The sequence below is a fragment of the Bubalus kerabau genome, chromosome 2 (genome assembly GCF_029407905.1).
Source record: "Bubalus kerabau isolate K-KA32 ecotype Philippines breed swamp buffalo chromosome 2, PCC_UOA_SB_1v2, whole genome shotgun sequence".
In the NCBI taxonomy this organism is placed as follows: domain Eukaryota; kingdom Metazoa; phylum Chordata; class Mammalia; order Artiodactyla; family Bovidae; genus Bubalus; species Bubalus kerabau.
Genome location: NC_073625.1, coordinates 127,718,004 through 127,739,109, shown reverse-complemented (window position 1 = coordinate 127,739,109; position 21,106 = coordinate 127,718,004). Strand labels below are relative to the sequence as shown.

Below are 21,106 nucleotides of genomic sequence, written 5' to 3'. Positions count from 1 at the left end.
TTATTCCCTGCTATATATAATACAGATTACATAAAGGCTGACAAATTCACATTTATATAAGCATTAAGCATTTGCTGTATTGAAAGATCTTTAGTTTTTAACACTAGCAGTATAGAGTTACAGAGCATAATTTTTATCACTTAATTGCAGGTATATTAAGTATGGTATGTTTCATGGACTCGAGGAAAACGGGCATTTTTGTCTTTAATTTACTACTGACAATCTAATCTGAATAGTTCTGCTAAGCATTGATATGTTAGAAAGAAAAGTAAAAACCAAACTTTATTGTTGCTTTTTGCCATTTGGTAGCATTTTACACACAGGCTTCGATCTTCAGAATACCCTGGATTCAGTAGAAAAACCATTTAAATGAAGTTCTGTACAATAGAAACTTCTCAGCAGTCAAAATTTTAGACTGTAAAAAAATACATGCAAAACATACTTTTCTGAAAACACTTAACTTTGAACAAAGCACCGAACTACACAAATGCAGAATGAAAACAGCATTTCAACTCCACCAAAAGTAGTCATCATAAAAGGTGTAAAAGTCACCTAACTTCACTAGGCACTGTTCACTTTTTAAACAGGAGACAATAAAAAATATTGTCCACAAACAATATCCCAACTCTAGGGCAGGTTTCAGAAAGTCTTCAACTTCATGCTTTAATAGCGACCTAGAAAAAAAGGAAATAAATACACTTCAATACTCAAGTGCATACATTTAACGTTGAGAATTTTAAACTTTTCTGTCATCAGGAAATTCCTATGTACCAGATTCTCTTGCAAACACCTTCACATAGTGCAGAACCAATGTTAAACAGAAATAGCTGGGAATTTAGCTAACTCAATCTGAAAGCTAAGGTTTTAAGTCACTCAAAAATGTTTCTAAGCTGTAAAAAAAAATTTTAAGAATTCCTTAAAAAAAAAAAAAGCTACAAATGGTGACAAAATACACATGTACTATTTTAATTAGCAACAAGAGTTAAGATCCAAGGGTTGTTTTCATATATACTTCCTTGAACCCTACAGAAAAACAGAGGAAATACTAATTGAATCAACCCATTATCTGCTGTGGTTTCCATAAGTCATAGCAAGTCACACTATTATAACAAAATTATATCAAAATAAAAACTTACGAGGTGAATATGATCGAGATCTGGAACGTGATCTGTATCCTCCACGACTATAGTAGGGAGAAGGTGACCGTCTTCTGTAAACAAATATCAAGACCATCTAAGACTCCATAGATCACCGATTAAAGTGAATGATCCCTTTATCAGTTTCCAAAACTAAAAGACCCTCAGCTGACCTTCAAAAACACTGCAGTAGTAAGGTCTGTTTTAGTCCTGAGAATGAAGCACATTATCAGGCCCAGTACCAAAAACCCGTAACTATCAATGAGGTTGAATCTGATCATCTGCTAGTTAACATTATATCTAACAAATTTAAACTGGGTTAGAGAAGAAAAAAATCATTACCACTAATTTTAACCACAACCTATGAATGAACACCCCAAATTTCATTCATAGTGATTTAGTTTTGTGTTAAGATAAACTTGAATAATTACTTGCTTATTCTGAAATGCTTATAATAAGCTAATGAAACCATTAGGGATAAATAAGATTAAAATATTATGGATTCTTAGTTTATGCCATCATCTCATATTAAGGTATAAAATGGTACCACTGAGTGGTAACAAGTACAAGCCCAATCTCTATGAACATAAATTAAGCCATGTACATTGTCATTTGACTTCAGTTACAGTATTTTTATAAACTTCTCATTTATAAAATTTTATGAATGCCATTTATAATTTATCAAAATATGAATAACAAATATCTTTATGTGAGCCATTCTACTATTGTACAGATTTAAATCTTTTCCTGGCCAGTGCATACATTGAATGTTGAGAATTTTAAACTTTTCTGTCATCAGGAAATTCCTATGTACCCGATTCTCTTGCAAACACCTTCACATAGTGCAGAAGCAATGTTAAACAGAAACCTTTTCCTGTACCTGTATATCTGATCCCTGTCTTGAGCAGCTCTCCATCCTCCCCCTCCTCCTCCTCCACCTCTGTGAGGGCAGAAAACAAACATTTTAAGTTTTAAAAATGCACAATTCATGCAATAAAATTAAAACAGAAGTGAAAGCTAGTTTTCTTTAAGCAATAGACTTGCTTTTGCCACCCCTTTACAAACTGACATAGAGCTCTCCCTGGTGGTTAAAATGAGTATCATATTAAGTACTCTTAAGACTAATCTTTGCAGCCTCCACAAATCAATCCCCTACATGTCAGTACAGAAATGCCACTTAAGAAAGTTTGTTGGTGCTAAATGTCAGGACTGTCAACTTTCTAAAAATTACAGAATAGTGTACAAAAAAAGACAACAGCTCACTACCACACCAAAATAGGGTATCAAGGATTAACTGTTATGGTCAATATTTACTACACAATTTACATTTTGACAAACAATACAAGATCTAAATTACCTGCTGTTGCTTAAATAGAGAACTTTACTTCATTTTTACTTTCCAAAGTATTCCTAGTATCATAAGCATTTCCCTATCAACCCCTGAAAAATGTCAATATTGTTAATAATAAACCTCTTACCATTGTTATAGCAAACTAATCCTTAAATAATTTCTTTAGATTTTTCCAAGAATCAATTTGCCCTGCCCTTCAACACAATTCCTCAGCTACCAAAAATTGCTTTATAAAGCAATGATATTCAAAATCAGTTCATGAAACTCACTTTAAAAAACAAAAAGGGGGGAGGGAGAGCCTGGAGTATGGTCTATAATTTTATTGTCCCGTTGGTTTACAACTTGGTGCTTTAAAAATACACATACCAAAAACAAAAGTATAACCATAAAATCCAGAGACTTCCCTGGTGGTCTACTGGTTTAATACTCCACTGTAGGGGGCACAAGTTTGGTTCCTAGTTGGGCAATTTAAGATCCACATGCTGTGAGTTGCCCCCCAGAGGAGTGCATGGCAACCTACTCCAGTATTCTTTCCTGGAGAATCCCAAGGACAGAGAAGCCTGGCGGGCTACAGTCCATAGGGTTGCAAAGAGTTGGAAACAACTGAAGCATCTTAGCACTCATGCTTTGAGTTGCAGCCAAAAAAAAATCCAGTTTAATCTCTGGATCTCCAATTTATTAAAGGTAAATACCTTTATCAAAGGTTAAAACGGTGCTGTTTTATGTTGCAACTGAACCAGAAGCGCTGATTTATCTTTCAACAACTTAAAAACTTTGTATTTTGGTTAACATACCTGTACGATCTGCTGTAATAGTCCCGATCATCATAGCCTCGATCATATCCTCTGTCATAGTAATCTCGACGGCGTGAGCTGCCACTGTGAATAAGATTTATACAAACTTGGTTTTACCTACATTAATACTTAACAGTTCCCAGAGTGGGAAAACTGGTCTGATGAGAATCATTTAATTACCCAGGAATGTCAAATATATGGCATTTCTTTATGATAAAAGTAGGATGTGATTAATCTATTACATGTCATCACAATTTATGGTACCAATCAAATGTTTCTACTGAATATATTTATATTGAATTTAAGTTTTAGTCAACTGGAAATGCCAAAAGCCTCCCTGTGCCCTAAAGTGAACTGTCAGTATTTCAACAACCTTGAAAACATACTTACTAGGTAGGTCTCCCCATGTAAATTCCTGGTGTTGGAGTATGTGGTCTTTTCGTTATGGAGAAGTCAACTCTGATCCTACGTCCATCAAGCTCCATTCCATTGGCACGCTCTTTTGCCTTCAAAAGATATGAGTTGTTATATACATCATGAACAAAGCCCCAAATTAACTATTATCTATATATAAAACCCAACTAGATGTTTCAGTTAGGCCAGAGCATTATATGTGACAGTTTATTAATAAGTTTTTCTGCCTATCAAATCTTCACTTACAAAAGCTAGCCTAGAAAAGTTCATTAAAAAAAAAAAAAAAAGCCACCCGTGAGCACCAACTTAAGCCATGAACTATTTGAAATTACTGTACCAACTATAGATTTGACAGTACCTGTGAGTCTATAAAATAGTACACAGTTGGCAAACTATGACCCACGAGCTAAGAATTTAAACAGGTGTGGGTGTCAAAGTAGTATTTCATCAGAAATGAAATTCAAAATTAAGTGACCATGTTTTACTGAAACAAAGCCCCACTCATTAATTTGCATTTTATATGGCTTTTACATTATAATGGCAGGGTTGAAAAGCTGAAATTGAGCTCTTATGGCTCCCAAAGCCCAAAATAGTTCCTGTCTAATCCTTTACACAAATTTGAGGACCCCTGCTATGGAAGCAAAGAGCTGGGATGAAAGCTTGAATTACATATAGTTTCAAACATTAAAATGAAAATATACTGTACCGAGAAAAAAAAAACCCCATCCCAAAGACATAGCAGTTTATTCACAATTTAAACAAACATCTCTCTATCGAAATAGAATTTAGATTTCTAATTCCAATTATGCTATTTTCTAGTTTGATTGTTTTAAGCCTCAAGGCAGTTTCCGGCATTACTGATTTAGATACAAAATATACTATCTTTCAGAAAGGGAACTGTGGTTCTGTAGGACACACACACACACAACGTAGAAAAGCAAAGAAGCCGATCCCATAAGTAACCTTGGACAAATGTTATTAACATTTTTCACATCAATTATTACCAAAATGAAGTTGAATGACATCTTAAAGCATTCCTTAAATCTCTTAAATTATAACCACTTGCATTCAGCTTTTAATTCTTCCTTTAGTAGATGGGCTTACTCTATTCATTTAATTTTATTTAGAGCTCAAAATTATTAATCTCAGTAAATGACCTACCTCATTATTTGTCAATAATGACAAACCTCAGACAGCTTGTCATTAAGTTTCTCAAGATTCTCCCCTCCTTATTACTGTCCTTGGAGATGACTTTAGCAATCACCCCCGTGTATCTGAAGTTCAAATTTCTTAAACGGGCCAGGAGTCACACATTGAATTTTTACTTTAGTCTCTGTAAAAAAAATTTTAGGGAGGTCCCTGGAGGTCCAATGTTTAGGACTTGGTGCTTTCACTGCCGTGGCCCAGGTTCAATCCCTGGTTGGGAAACAAGATCCCATAAGCCTCAAGGCCAAAAAAAAGTTACTTCCTATGTTTTACCTCAACATCCAAAACATAGAATCACTTGCCAGTACACAGTACCAGTTCCTTTATCCTGAGTCATAGCTTTATCACTTCTTAATGTTTCTTTTCATTTTACAAAGTAATCTGATGTAAACACTCATTAAATATTCCAAACTGGACTATTAATATTCTTCTATTTTAGAAATATCTGTATCTAGGCACACATCTGGAAACAGTTGACTATGTTTGAATTTACTTCAAATAAAATGGTGGAAGAGACTGAGTTGGAATTTAGAACCAAACTGTCACTTTGCTGTTATGCTACAAATCTTTGAAATTTCCACATTAAAAGATATGCTACTCACTTCAATATTCTGGCCTGGAGAATTCCATGGACTGCATAGTCCATGGGACTGCAAAGAGTCTGACACGACTGATGGACTTACTAAAGCAAAAGTCATCCAAGGAAGAATAGTTAAAGACTCTGAGAGTGTGTGTAAAAGTGAAAGCGTGTGTATATACCTTTTTTTTTTTACACAAAGGTACAAGACTTTTTACTTACTTCCTTGGCATCATCTACATTTTCAAAGTATACAAAGGCAAATCCTCTTGAACGTCTAGATTGCTGGTCATATACAATAGATACATCAGCAATTGGGCCATATTTAGAAAACACTTCTCTTAGATCTCTTTCTGTAGTGTACAAGCTCAATCCAAATACTCCAAGACAACAGTTGGGATCAGGATTTGCCTAGAAATAGAAAAACAGATTTCAAAAAAACTTTTAAAAAGCATCACATATCAACTCCCCCCCCAAACTGTCACTAATATGAAAAGATAACAATGAAATAAAACAGCATTTTAAAAGTAATGTTACATCAGCATCACAAGCATGTATGCAGAGAACTAATGTCTCTATAAGCTGGGGCAAGAGGAGAGGTAAAACTTCATAATGGTGAATTAACATATACCATTCACACAATAGGAGGCTCTAAACTGCCAAAGAGGTACAGAAGTACATTCAGCTTGATTTCTATAGAAAAATCATAAGTGTTCAAATATACGTACAAGTGAAACTACAGATGTGTACCAAACTTTTTTAAAACAGATATTAAGCAGCGTCAACTATTATAATAAATAATGTTTATATTATTTATTATATTATTTATAAAAAATAATAATAAATGTTGCTGACATCCCAGTTGCCATGAGTTTGCTTAAAGGTTTCACTACTTCGCACATACATTTTATAGTTAAATTCCACCCCACTTTCAAAAACATACACTCCCTATAGGTCTACTTGTATATTATTCAATAAAAACCACAAAAGGAACACACTAAATGCCATCTCATTTGTAACTTCTCATGGAAGACATGGAGAAGGCAATGGCACTCCACTCCAGTACTCTTGCCTGGAAAATCCCATGGACGGAGGAGCCTGGTAGGCTGCAGTCCATGAGGTCGCTAAGAGTCGGACACGACTGAGCGACTTCACTTTCATGCTTTGGAAAAGGAAATGGCAACCCACTCCAGTATTCTTGCCTGGAGAAGCCCAGGGAGCCTGGTGGGCTGCCATCTATGGGGTCCCACAGAGTCGGACACGACTGAAGTGACTTAGCAGCAGCATGGAAGACAAGCAAAGCTTTAAAACTGGAAAGAAACTTGCTTAAAACTAAATGGGAAAATCGTAGCATATTTTAAAGCATATTAAACCCAGAAAACTCAAACAATAGTATGGAACATAGATATATGATCTAACTATATTAACCGTATTGCACAGAGAATTTTTTATTTGATGTGCTGTTAGTGTGACAGTATCTTAAATTTTTGTGATCAACAGTTCAAATGTAGACCATATATGAGGGAGAATCTTTTAAAAAGAAAAAAATCTCCAAACACTGAAAAGGCTCTAGAGAGGAATCATGCTAAAGCTCCAGCATCAAAAGTTATCAGTTTTAAATTATTACAGAACAAAACACCAAAAACAGAGGGGAATATACTATACATTAATTATAAAGTGGCTTCATACAGTGTCCACTGCTTCAGAAACAACTGTTTTCACCTTACCCGATTCCCAACATGACGCCGGCGGGTAGACATGGGAGAATGACTGTGGCTATGCCGTCTTCGATAATCTCTGCTGTAAGATCTGCTACGAGATCTTCTATGGGACCGGGACCGAGATCGTGACCTTGTATAATGCCTCCGAGAACTTCTTCTGGATCTAGACCTGAAAGACAAAGGCTTCAAGGTTATGACTGAATAGCTGACGGCAGGATATGGCTTTTAATTCTTTAAAAACGTTATTCTAAAGTTAAGCTTCAAAAGGTAAAACACACAATCCAGGTATGTAGTGGGATCAATACTTTTCTTTTGTATATTGTCATTTCTGTGCTAGGAAGAGTTCCAAAACCATCACTAACTAAAGGTCCCTTCCATCGTATCTTAAATAATTCAAAGATTAAACAACACAGTATCTATTAAAAATCATAAAACATGCAACATTTCATACTAGCCTGATTTGTGTCCACCTTTACCCTTCACAATACCATCCTTCATTTTTAAGCTTCTTGCATTATGCCCATTATTGACTTATGATAACATCACCATTACAAGCAGTATTCTCCAGCAGTTTTAAAATCAACCAGTTGCTCTTAACTACAGTGATCATATGAACTGTCATCTAACCCAGGAAGAATACAGTGTGAGAGAGAAAAGGGGCACTGTTAATAATGCCTGACAGCAGGCATCAAGCTGGGGCTGACCTGGGCAAACCAGGATATATAGCCTACACTTGAACATTAAAAAAAAAAAAAAAAAAAGTGCTGTGTTAAGGTTTTTTGTTTTATAGTACATTTGTCATACTAGACTACACCTATTTATCAAGAATTGCAGTTTCTAAAAGCCAATGCTCTGTAGTCTTTTTTTGCCATACTACTAAGCAGTTCACATAAACTCAGTGAATCCTCACAGCAATTCTGAAGAACTGGTACTATTGCTAATTCATCTTTTATAGATAAGGAAGTTAAGATTGAAAAGGTTAAGTAATCTGCCCAAGCCAGAAAAAAACAGAGAGGTAAGATATGAACCCTAACACCAAAAGCCCAGGCTCTTAGCCACTTAGTCTTTTGTCTCCCAGAACATAACAATTAAGTTCATTTCTAGTACCAATATTAAATAAGCCAACAAATGATCTAACCCTCTCTATCTTCCTAGTTTACAAAAGCACACACCAGTTTGAAAGCTAAGAGTAACAAGAAAATCCCAAGACAGTCTTTCTTACCTAGATTCAGATCTGGACCTGGACTTTGATCTGGAACGCCTGGAATCTTCCTTGGAGCGAGACCTTGCAGGGGTATGCCTTGCAGATTTCCCAGATCCATGAGCACTTCCACTTCTGGAAGCAGAACGGGATTCCTACACGTAGATGTCAAAAGTTTAATTTGTATACTTTCTGGGCAACTTTAAAAACAAATAAGCTGTGGTGAGATAAATGGTGAGGGAAAGCAATCCCCTTCCAAGATAAGAAAACATAGGTAAGGGCAGGAACTGAATATACCTGGTATAATAGTTACGTTGCTCCAATTGACATAAGCCAATTAACTTGAACTTCCACCTTTCTTGGGGAGCAGGGATAAGAGTTAACTGACCCCACTCTCTTCAGAAATGGGTGCCAAAGCCAAGCAGTTAAGGGAACTGCCCAAGGATTGTTTTGGGAATGTTACTCCGTAAAGACTAGGGTGAGAAAGAACCTTATTAACTATGACACCTATACCTCATACCTATTATTTCAGTCAAACTGCCATCAATTAAAAAAAAAAAAAAAAACCTATGAAATTTATAAAATTTACTTTATTTTCAACTTTTATTTATTGCTGAGTGGAGAAAAAAGACAAGGACAGTACTGTTTCAAGTCACAGAGGAAGAACAGAAACCTAGAGAGCAAGGACCAGCTTGAAGGAGACTAGATCTGTAGACCCTGTCCATCCAACTATGTAGGAAGCCCTTACGGATCTCAAAGCAACCAGATGAAGCTCCAGTCGAAAGGCAGTGAATGAACTGCAGAGGTAAGAATTAAGAGGGTACCAGAGATTTTCCTCAGCTAAGTGTAGATGAGCCAGGGCCAATTGATGGGAAACTGGGAATAAGTAGTTAGAAAAGTTACATACAGAAAGGACATATTAAAACTGCAACAGTTTAGATCACAGGCTCCTAATCTACTTTCAGGAAGGAAGTTCAGGAACTGTATGTAAAAAACAAAATCTAGATACATACTTTATACCTAACCTTTCCCCTATCGTAGCTGTGACTAGCTGGTAGGTAGGTTGTACAAAAACAAAATCTCTAAAAGGAACTAGCAAAGAAATGGCTGAACAGGATAACTAGTTTGGTGAACCAAAGACATATAATTAGAGAAAAAAGCTAAAGGAACGTTCTGCCAAGGCACCAAAATAGAAATAGTGGAAAAGATAACAATTAACTCAGTCTGACAGCTAACCAAGGTATTATCAAACAAGACAACATTTCAGGTTATCCACCTTCATCAAACTTAAAGGCATTAATTAATCTCATGAATCTTCCTGCCCAACACAGAATTAAAATGGCTTGACTCAAAAGGAATCAACATTACAGGTAAGTTGCTGTAGGGGTAACAATCAATGTTGAAGTGGCATAAAACTTTATCACGAGACCTCCCTGTGTGGCAGACTTTCAGAATAAAACACTCCAGCCATTCTTAAAAGGATAAAGGAAGAAAATTCATCTAAATCACAGCCCCAAACATTTTGGAATACGTTCTGTGACTTAAGAGAACAGTGGAGAAAATTAGGAAGATCTTTCCTATGATGCTTAAGGACAACTTACATGCAACACAGAAGAAACAAGGCTTCAAGTTTAGAACAAGAGTAACTCAGTGGGCAAAATGAATTCTGGTCTCTATATCCCCAAATGACTCTACATTTCAAAGTCACACAAAACGGTGTGAAGTGGCATGAAACATGGCTACTCTCCCTTCCTGCCATGAGTTAATAAAGAGTGAAAGTAAAAGATGACACCCCTAATTATTAGTGAAAATAGCTACTTTTATCATCGAGGAATGTTTAAAAGAGGCACTATGGCTTTGAGGACCCAACTAACAATCCTTTGACTTTCTCTGGCAAATATTCTGGACATTTAAAAGCACAATTCTCCTCTCCTGGGATAAAGAGGTTCTCAAATTGGGGATGCAGTTTCTGCAATCATTCAACAGGCAAAAGCTAATCTAGAAGATAAGGTAGAAAGAGGGACTCTAACACCTTTGTTTATTGCAATGCTACAAAGATGACTTCATGGAAAGATTATGACCTTTAGTGGAAACTAAAGAAAGCAATCTGCTCTAGCAGGGAGACAATATGGGTGCCTCACAATAAGAGTTAAAAGATTACCGATAAAATAACTATAGTTAACAGAAATCAGTTCGTCTGAAAAAGAGAGTAGAAAGTCAAGATCCTCTTTTAAGCCTCTTGCTTCAGTAAAACAGAAAAGCCTTATTCTAAGCTGAGGTGCTTTACCAATCTGTTCAAGAAGGAAAACAAAGTCCTTATAGCCTCAGAATAAACTTTAATGAGGTTTCTAGCAGATCAAGGGTCAAAAATAACAGTATTTGTGAAATTATAAGACTTCTCACTCAACCTCTAAAACTAATTGGCTATATGCAGATGTATTTTATGAACAATCATTTCTCAGACCAGGAATAGGAGAAACCACTGGAACACTAAGTCTTCTTCTGTACTGACACTTGTTAGGCTAACACAGAAACACTGTCTCTACCTCCTACCTTTCATATCAGAGGTAGTCTTTAAGTTAAATAAACCCTTTTGCAATTATGTTGGCTATTAACAGGTTTGGAAATATATGCAAGGTTATTTAGCTTGTCTAGAAGGCCAAATCTAAAAGCATAAAGTTAGCTTTAAACCTTGGTCCATGGTTAAATCCGTAAAATCAGCTAGAAAAGCCCCTAAACACAAAAAATTCAAAGACCACTTTCAGGGCTCACAAAACTCTTCAGTGCTAACACATTAAAACCCTAACAATACCTCAAGGAAAAGGATCACAAACGTAAAGTTAGCATGAACAACACAACCAAAAATTCCCTGAAAACCACACAGGGCATTAAGTTCTTACAAACTGAATCTTAGTCATGTACTAATCAATAGCGAACACATCAGGGAGAAACAAACTCAGCCTTCCAACAAAATACCAGCCAGTATCTCCCTATTCTGAGAATGACAGAATCTTAAAAAAACTTTTTGAAAGAGATGAAAGAAGTAGGAATAACCATCCAATTTCTAGGTTTCTCACATATTTTAAAAACTAGATGCAATAGAGTAGACCTTCAACAAAGGCTCTTACAGATATGTAGTAAACCTACCGAGCATTTAAATATAGATCCCCAACCAGAGCTTATTTTAGTAGGTCTGGAGTTGGGCATCTGCATTTCTTAAAAAACACCATACATATTTGTGATGCTTATTTAAGTCTCACTGACTTAATTTCAAGTTTTATGCTTCTTACTTATCTGGTTTTTTCAACATTTTCCTGAAACCTTGTTTTCTGTCACCTTCTCTGCCCCCACCTCCCCACCCTGTCATTTATTAGCCGTCCTGAGGGCATGTACCTTACGCTTGCCCCAGGACAAGAAGTCTGTTTCCCCCTACTACCCAGGCAGGAGGTGGAGAGAGGCATTCTCGGACTCCAAGATGCTTTGGCCAAAGGGGGGCAAAAACCTGAATGGATGAGATGGTCCACTAGCATCAGTGTTTACTTTTACTTTACACCTTTCCAAACAAACTCCAAACTGCTTCTTCCCATTACATGACTAACAAATACTTTCTCTTTCAGACCCCAAGGACTTTTCAGGTCTCCTGATAAAAGAATCAATGAGCTTGAATAAAAATTTAACATCCCTTCACATCAGTTGCCTCAGCCTAATCTGTAAGTAATTCAGAATGCAAAACTAACACTACCAATTTAATGTTATTAGTTTATACGTGGCAAGTTCTACAAATTATCAGGGCAAATGATGGAAACTATAAATGGGTGTAATCATCTGCTTGCAAGATACAGAATTGAAAAAGCACAAATTTGACACAAGTAGGCCCTGAAGTATCAGAAAATGAATCCCTCTAAGTCATTTAAGACACTGCCCCAAGAGTTGTGAGGTTCAAAAACTCTCAAAGTTTAGGCTATCTTAATTTCAGGGAGAAGTGATAGCCTTAGTTTTCCCAATAGAGTAGAAGCTATCTGTTGGTTGCCTACTACTGTTATTTTGACACATGAACTTTCCCCATCCAACTGAAAGTAACAACACTGCACCAATCATTTGACTCTTCTGTTCAGTTAAAACAAGCATACAGAAAGGGAAATGACAGAACTTTTAGGTCTATTTTTCCAGCAAGTGGTAGGAGTAGAGAACCAGAAACAAAGCTACTTTATGATCTGTTATCTCTCACATCATTTTAACAGTTAAGTTGTTAATAGCAGAAAATAAGAAAAGGGAATAAGGCACTTACTGTTACTGCCACTGTGGAGTTAGGTATCCTGTTCACTTATATGACCTATCTCATGCTAAGGGAAGCCCCTACAACTTTTTAGCAGTAACCCCAGTCATTCAGCTGGAATAAGCATTAAACAAAAAGAATTAAGAATCATCTTGTGAATTTAGCACACATGCATCTTAAAGTTAGGGCCTAAATGGTCATAGTTTTCCACTATTGCCATCTAAAAAGAAATTAATTTTTTCATAAATGACAAAAGGAAGGATCCTGTCCAATGGATTTTGGGGGTTCGGTTCTATAACCATCCTGGTAACATTCTTTAGGAAAACTTTGACAAACTTACAACATTCTACTTATACTGATCTGTACTGAAGGATAGGGGTCAGTACATTGAGTCCAGAGAGGGTGGCCTAGACCACCTACTTCAATTCTGGAAGTACTCACGCCCCAGGACCAGCAATGTCAGAGATGAAAAATCCAGGAGACAACATGAAGCCGGCTGTTACCCAAATCCAAATCGGAGAGCTCATTCCTGCCTCCTATTTGACTACAAAGGGTTGTTTTTTTAAAAGTTGCATTTCAATCAGTTGACTAAGAAGTTAAAATTAGAATTACCTAATTTAAACGTTTCCCCTGGAAGGCACTTCTTTACCCTGTATATATTTCTTCTATTAAACAAATAATGCATGCATGTTTAGCAAAATATACAGGGACACATAAACAGACTAGTAATTACTTAGCGTAGTGCTTTCTGATTCCAGATTACTTCTTATCTTAACTTCATTTTTATTTCTTTTCTTCATTCTTCCGTTTCAAATTCTGACTTCTTTCATCTTCCCCACTTCACACAAATTGCTCAATATTCTACAAGTGGGACTTCTGGTCTGATAATTAGCATGCATTCTTTCTTTTATTTTTTCAAATTTCAGCTTCACTTATTCCTGAGCTTCAAATACTCATTTATAAAACTTGTCAAATGACGACTTCCGCATTTTCCTTCTTCAACATTAACCTTAATAGAAAAAGAACAGGATGAAGAATATTTTAAAACTCCAGGATAAAAGCCAGTGCCAAAACTGAAACTAGAAAAAAAATCCCTTTTGCTTTGGATTTTTTAGAAAAACTAAAATATGCAGCTCAAAAATCTGAAACTAGTTTCCTGCTGGTTCTAAAATATAGTCAATCTCATTTGTCTACTCCATGTAGATTTATCACGCTTAAGCTGAAATGTGAAGTGCGCAACTGAACATTTACTGTTCATCTAACATTAAGAACTACAATTACATTTCACACTTCTTACTTATTGTATTCATCAATAGAAAGTATGTTAAGTGTCAAAAGCACATCTCTAGTCAAAAAATGACACATTAATACAAAAGTGCAAGAAAGGAAAAGCACGGACAATTCATTTGCACAATGATGACAAGGCTCAGGGTTGAAGAGGTCTACAAATTGTGACTAACGTCAAGATATGTATTTAATGTCACACTTTTTAACTGAAAAAGTAGCCTGTAAAAAAACAGTGTCAGGGAATTTGAAAATTTGGACTAATGTTTAACCCACCTCTAGAAAGCTGCCCTAGTGAGATTTTATAATATGAATGGCCCAACTTACTAACTTAAGCATAAAAAGACCAAATCAAGTCAACCAACTACTGTATGCAAGGAGCTGTGATGGAAGCAGAGCAAACTTGAACCCAACTGCGGTGTTTTCAAAGAATTTTTGGTAAATCCATCCCCCCAATGATTATTAAAATCTTCTGCAGTCCAAAGGAGCAACCCTACTTTTAAAGGTGGCAATGTTGTGGATAAAACTGCAGCTCACCTGAAATTATTAAAAAGACTCAGTATCACTTAAAAGATCAATAAGTTGGAAGTGTCTATTGAACATCCTAAACAAAATACTGCTCTACTAAAACATCCTCGTTTTCTTGTACTTCTGACTTTATGATCCTTCACTGTCAATTTCCTCTCCTAGTTTTTTCCTGAAAATAAAACTTGCCTTAGGAAAAGAAAAAAAAAAAAAAAGAGAGAAATCCTTTATACCTATCTGATCACAAAGACAACCATGCATGGCTATGATGGAAGTGTTAGGATGTCTCTTCTAAGAGAGTAAGCATAATCTTCAGTCTAGTTTTTCAAAGTCAATTATTGCTTATTTAATCCAGGGGGAAAAAAAATTTTAAGCTTTTTACTTAAGGGAGTCACAGTAATTGTTTTCTCTTAATATCCATCACTAAAATGTAATGGGAAATGCTTACTGGCAGCACAACTGTAATCGTGGAATCAGAATGCCCAAGCAGGTTTCCTTTAAGGCCTCCTAAACTTTAAATATATATACAGGGCTTAGGTTCAGAAAATGCTCAATAGAGGCCAAAGCTCTAGATATGACAATTTTTCAATATGAATGCCTTCCTGCTGATATTTCACTACCCCTTCCCAATCTTCTTTATATTTGAAGAACAAAATAAGCTGCTAGATAATATAAGCATTACATTTCTTCAAACTCAGCTAAGTTGCGGTGGCCACTCAATAAAACCAGAAGACCAACTACTGGGCTAATGTTAAACACATATTAAGAGGTCCTACTTAAAAATAAGCGGAAATTTGTCTCACCACCAACACAATTTTTGTTAAAATCATTCTAGTGGTTATAACTGGAATTTATGCAATATTAATAAGTGCAAACTCATTAGGTTGACTAGACAGTATTTTAATAACTGGGACGGGCTAAGAAAAACTCACTGATTATGCTATAAAAATCAATGCTCATATCAACATTAAGGACTATTTTCTTTCTGCAGCTAAACTTTCCAGAAGTTTGGATAGAAAAATCCTCAAAGACTGAGAATATGTTCTGAAAATATTATCATGACAAGCCTAAATCAGCTCTAATCCCATGCTTTTAAAAGATCCTTTGCAAAAACAGTAGGCTCTGAATTTACATTCATAAACATTTAGTACTTTTCAGCAGAAATGCCAAGTATGTTTTATTACTACTTTTAAAAAAGTCTATTATCTCAGCACAAAAATCATTGCCAAAAAAAAAAAAAGAAGTCCTCATCCATGCTGTCATATTTAGCAATTGCATTGATAAAAATCAGAATGTAACCTCCAAAACCCAATTCAAAGCAAAGATTTTTGAGAATTTGAAGACTAATTTTCTGTAAAGAATTCCTCCCCCGCTTAAAAACAAAACTACATGACAATACCTAATTCTGTTCTGTGTGACCCACACCCCTCAAAAAAGCAAAACACTTAAAATTACCCAACTTCAACCACCACCTCATCACTGTCTTTTATGAGGAAATAAAGCAATTATGTGTTAAAAAAAAAAAAAAAAAAAGATAAATATAACACACATGCTAAGGCTCAAAAGATATACAAAGCTTTAGCCCTGTCCTCTTGGGTGAAATGTAAAAAAATGTAAAAAAAAAAAAAAAAAAAAACAAAAACCTATGAAAGTACTAATATTTATCATTTAGGTTTGGGATTTATTGGAGATAAAAAATGGAAAAGGCTGTACAAAGCGAATTCCATTTAACATTATCTCTCATCATCTGATTTCCTGTTCAATCTCTACAAAACCAGTACTTACCTTGCAACCACTTGTATTTTCAGTTTGAAGGTGCCACCTTCTAATTCTGGACCATATCCACAATATTAAATCATTCTTAATTAAAACCACCAAAAATATTCTTCAACTTGGTTTCAAGAGACTTGTTGCCTTACCAGACTCAAACTGAAACAAAACTATTTCCACCCCTCCAACATTAATTCTCTATTTAAGGAACTTGGTGCAATGGCTACAACCCTTTGGGAAGAAAAAGGCTGAGATGTTTCAGTTTTGAAAATTACTAAAAATTCAAAAAGATAACCCAAGATTAAGCAGAAGAGGAGAAACTGCAGAGTATGAAAGGCAGTTTGATGGGATGGTATACAAATGCCATTCATCTCTACAAAGAAGACTAAAGGTAATATACCTACATTGTAAACCCATTACTTTCGCAAAAATGAGCAATACTCTACAAGAGTATGTATCATAATCTTGACAGCAAGACAAATTTAAAAGACTTGGTCTTTTAAGTATTTACAATACTTAAAATTTTTTACAATTCCAATATTTTACAATTTTTTTTTTACAATTTACAATATTTACAATACTGCTTCCTCACTTAATTACTGGTTTCTGCAGGTGAAGACCCAATTGTAGAAAAAAAAAGAAGTTACAGTTATCAGGGTAGAGCAACAAACCAGTGCCAAGGCCAAACTTCACCACACCCTAAACTGTGAACACAATTAGGCCATAGGATTTATCACTTCCTTCCCCATTACCATACATCTCTACACTTGGCTACAGATCCTATCATGTTCTTATTCTCCCAAATCTTGACAACAGGTCTAAAACCACCTCTTCCTTCCAAAGGTGCTAGCCAACTTCTCTGCAAAAAAACATGAGAAATTTTAGGGAATTACTGGAAAAAACTTGAATTCGAATGAGTAATCTTACTTTAACGTGGGTTTGGCCAGATCAGGGAAGTCAGCTCTAACCAGAAACATTTTAAGTCTAACCAAGACATGAAAAATCCCGATACCGATAAAAGATATAGCAGTAACCGAAAGTGTTCAACAAACCACAAAAATTCAGGAATGCACCCTAGCTGCACGTTTAAAACAGAGGAACACACACACAAAAAAATCACATCTCTAAGTGTCAATATTCACCCAATAAGTAAACACGCTATAAACAACGGAACTGAAGCTGATTTATTGCTCTCACCTCCTCTACTCCGGTCTGGTTATGACTAAAAGAGAGGAGAAAAAAAAAAAACATTTCTAAAGTGGCGGCAGGGCCACGAGAAGGTGGGGGTGATGAGTGACCTCAGCTGATAAGATTTTAATATTACATTATCACTAGATGATTAGATTAGTAGGTGTTAGTGATTTACACTAATGATTTGTAAGGTCTGAAAACTTAAGTGTTATGTTAGTCACTCAATCATGTCCGACTCTCTGCAACGCCATGGATCGCAGCCTGCCAGACTCCTCTGTCCATGGTCGGTTGCCATTCCCTTCTTTAGGGGATCTTTCCACCCCAGGGATTGAACCGGGTCTCCCGCATGGCAGACAGCTTAAGAGTGGAATGAAAGTAATTTTTCAGGCTCTTGATAAGCTATTCATAGCATCCAAGTACAAGATCACTACCCTGCACACAACAGTTTTCCCGCTATTTTCAGGCACTTCCAAAACAAGTTTTCAGCCAATCAGCCCTGACTAGTCTACCTAATGCTTTTTGTGGCACTATATTTAAACTACTTCATTGAGCTTTATGGTTTTGCCAAGCATTCTTTGGGAGTCCCAAAGTGTTCCCAAAGTGTTTGTTTTAGGTCTAGTCTAACCACTTCAGGTTCCAATAAACCAACTAGAAAGCAATCTACAGACAAAACAAAGGCCAAAGAAAACAATGTGGAAGTACTCCACATCGTCGAAGTTCAGAGATCTCTTCCAAGTCAAGGCGCTTAAGACAGAACATCAACCTGTAACATGTACCTTTATTATTTTCTCTTCCTCCTTAAGAGTTTGTTGAATAACCCTATGTAACAAGATTGTGAGGTAACTAGGATGTATATTCTACTAACAGAAAAAAAAATACCAAATTCAAAAGCTTGGTTAGTGGGACGATAATGTCTCTTGAGCTGTCTCAAACCAGGACCCAATCCCTGCAATTGTTTCCTCTCACGAACTTCCACAAGTAACTTACTCAGGTTTATCTAACTGAGAGCTCCTCCACTAAAACCAGCCATTTTTTATTCTCAAAATGTACCCAATAATTGTTTTAATAGCTGAAGACTGAAATTATCACTTGCCTTCAGTCCAAACACCGACGCCTAGTTTCCAGTTATTTTCAACTGGCGGAAACCATAACCCACAGTTTTTAACAACTTGGGAGCTTGATCCAAGCTTTCTCACCAAAGAGCTTAAAACGATAATCATACACATACTGCTGACTGGAAATTAATCGTCTTTAGAATAAAAAAGCCAGTATTCATCTGCATAGGTAAAGGCGAGGACTGGTTCAAACCAAATTAATCAGATTTGGCCCCAAAGTTACACAATAAATTAAGATTCCAAGAGCTAAGATCTTTCCTTTCAAAAACGCCCTAATGAAATCACCTAGAATTTTTTTCGTAAGTTTGCAAAAATATTCGAATAGACTGACATTTCTGCGTCTTAGTACTCACGGACCCGCGACCAAGCTTTATATTATGCTTTTTCTAAGCCCGGGAACTTTACTTCTGCGGTTTATCCAGTCCTCACCAAACTCCACATTTTGGGGTGGAAACTTTAAAAAGCGCACAAACACAATTCGTGGTTCATAAAATAGGTATGGCTCAAAACAAAGGAAACAACGGCGCCAAAAATTGTTGCCCGCCAATTTCTCCTTCACCATCCCGTGGGAAAAAGACCTACTCGATCTGCAAGAAAACCTCAGCGACCTCGTGATCTACTTGGTTACCGGTAACTATTTGCGGTTTAACAGCCCTTTTGGCATCCAAGAAAAGCACGCCATTTAGGCCGAACACAAAGCTCGCGCGCAATCCCCTCTAACGGGCCCAGAACTTAAGTATACGTCAGACTAATTTGCCATCTTTAAAGAAGCCAAGAACACCTTAGATTCACATCTTTTCGGGGTCCAAAATGATCCTGTCTTAACCTAAATGCTGAGCATAAACCCTGAAGAACATCGCTCTTTGCGCCCCCTGTTCGCCGCCCGCGGCCTGGAAACTGTCGCGCGGCGCCTCCGCCATTTTGTGCCTCTGGCAGCGCGCCCAGCCCGCCAGCCCAAGATGGCTGCGGCGAGGCTTCGCAGGAGAGCAACGGCGAAACCAGATACCGCTCCCCTCCCCCACCACCGAGGGGACGCAGCGGCCATTTTTAATCTTTCCCTCCCGATAACGGAAAAAACCGCCGTTTCGAGTACCGGGCAACCTAAACCCGTCGGCGGCCTCCTTCTTGAATAAGGACAATACTACCAGGGCTTCTTAACCTGACTTGCATCCCTCCCGGTCTCAGACTTCGGAGCCAAAATCGCCCCAGTCTCCCGGCCCGAGGCCGATGGGCCTGGAAAGAGATGTAAGAAGCTGGGACCACACAGCCGCCCCCTGCACCACCGATACCTACCCGCTCTCCGTAGTTCTGCTCGCCGCTGTCGCTCATGACTTCCACTGCTGTCGCCGCTCGATGTGCTTCAATCAAAGTTGCCAACCTCTCGCGCCTTCAGTGTAGAGGCTCCGCCGCAGGCTCGCACCACACGCTGTGTTCCCGAGCCGCTGAGAGCCGAAACGCTCCGCGCCGCCTCCGCTTGGGCTCTAAGGGTCCCGGACGTGACGCGGCGCTCTTTAACCCGGCCCCACCCCCTCCCAGAGGGCGCGCTTTCTTGGCTCCGCCCCTCGGCGTTAGGCCTTCGCTTTCCAGCTGTGGCGCGTCCCGAGCCGGATGTGACGTAAGCCCCACGCGTCGCGCCGCGCTAAACCCATCTCCAGTTTCTTTGAGGCGGGAAAGTGAGCACAGTGGATCGCTTCTGTGGTGGGCGCCGCGGGGGTTAGTGATGTCACCCTCCACGCCTGACTCCCTTCTGTAAACTGTCGTGGAAGGTGGGGAATGGAGAGAAGAGATACCCACCTTTTCTCCCATCCTTCTTGCTTCCGCTTTATTCATTCTTTGTGTCTTTATTTGGTTGCAGAGGGCAGATATGGGTATACAGGGTTCTGTGCATAAATTTGGTTTTTTGTAGCTTCAGTTGTGGATCATTCCTACCTGAAATCCATTCATGTGAGCATCTGTCAAATAGCAAATCACGTTACCAGATCCTGATGCACTGAAATAAGCACGATCCGTAACCCAAGGAAGTTAGTGGTCTAGTAAGGGAGAACTGTTAAACATACATTTAAAAACTGATTTGGTTAGACGTACAACTGTAGTGGTGTCTCGGAGTAAACATTAATTATGCCATCACCCAACAGCATGATAAAGAGCTCAAACTTGGAAGTTCAGACATCTCTCTGTGCCTGCTGTTTCCCTTAAAAAATATGTGTCTGTGTGTGTGTGTGTGTGTGTGTGTGTGGTACCCGGCTGGTGAGGTACTCTGATACATATAAAGGGTCATATGATTTTTTAAAACAGTTTTCTTGAGATATAATTCACATACCATGCAATACTCTTATTTAAAATGTACAATTCAAGTCGTTTTTGTATTTGCAGAGTTGTGCAACCTTCGCAGTTTTAGGACCAATTCATCACTCCCCCAAAAGAAACCTGTCATTAATAGTTATGTTTTCTCTTCTCTCCAGCTTCCCCCCACCAATTCTCCTAGTTCTAAGGAATCTAAAATCTACTTTATCTGTAGTTTTTCATATTCTGAATATTTCCTATA

At 37.4% G+C, this 21,106-nt stretch overlaps 1 protein-coding gene across 3 annotated transcripts; it reads right to left on the bottom strand.

Moving 5' to 3' along the window:
* Window positions 1–248: 248 nt before the first annotated feature.
* TRA2B (transformer 2 beta homolog) lies at window positions 249–20,042 on the bottom strand. Of its 3 annotated transcripts, none has more exons than XM_055568814.1 (9): window positions 19,855–19,994; window positions 8,422–8,555; window positions 7,206–7,368; window positions 5,701–5,889; window positions 3,672–3,787; window positions 3,282–3,365; window positions 2,017–2,076; window positions 1,137–1,210; window positions 249–674 (listed from the first exon to the last, which is right to left on the bottom strand). In XM_055568814.1, exons 1-9 carry the CDS (start codon window positions 19,888–19,890, stop codon window positions 664–666), a joined length of 867 nt encoding a protein of 288 aa, XP_055424789.1. In that variant the 5' UTR covers window positions 19,891–19,994; the 3' UTR covers window positions 249–663. The 3 variants fall into 3 exon arrangements, with proteins under 3 accessions (XP_055424789.1, XP_055424790.1, XP_055424791.1); XM_055568815.1 differs by having other exon boundaries at window positions 1,137–1,207; XM_055568816.1 differs by lacking the exon at window positions 8,422–8,555 and having other exon boundaries at window positions 19,855–20,042.
* Between the last annotated feature and the right edge of the window lie 1,064 nt (window positions 20,043–21,106).

Excerpts from the sequence above, each read along its gene's own strand:
- TRA2B (XM_055568814.1), bottom strand. The coding sequence starts at position 19,890 with ATGAGCGACAGCGGCGAGCAGAACTACGGAGAGCGG. Across the intron at positions 8,556-19,854 it reads AGCAGAACTACGGAGAGCGG|GAATCCCGTTCTGCTTCCAG; the intron begins GTAGGTATCGGT and ends ATCTACGTGTAG. Across the intron at positions 3,788-5,700 it reads ATGTAGATGATGCCAAGGAA|GCAAAAGAGCGTGCCAATGG; the intron begins GTAAGTAAAAAG and ends TATCTTTTGAAG.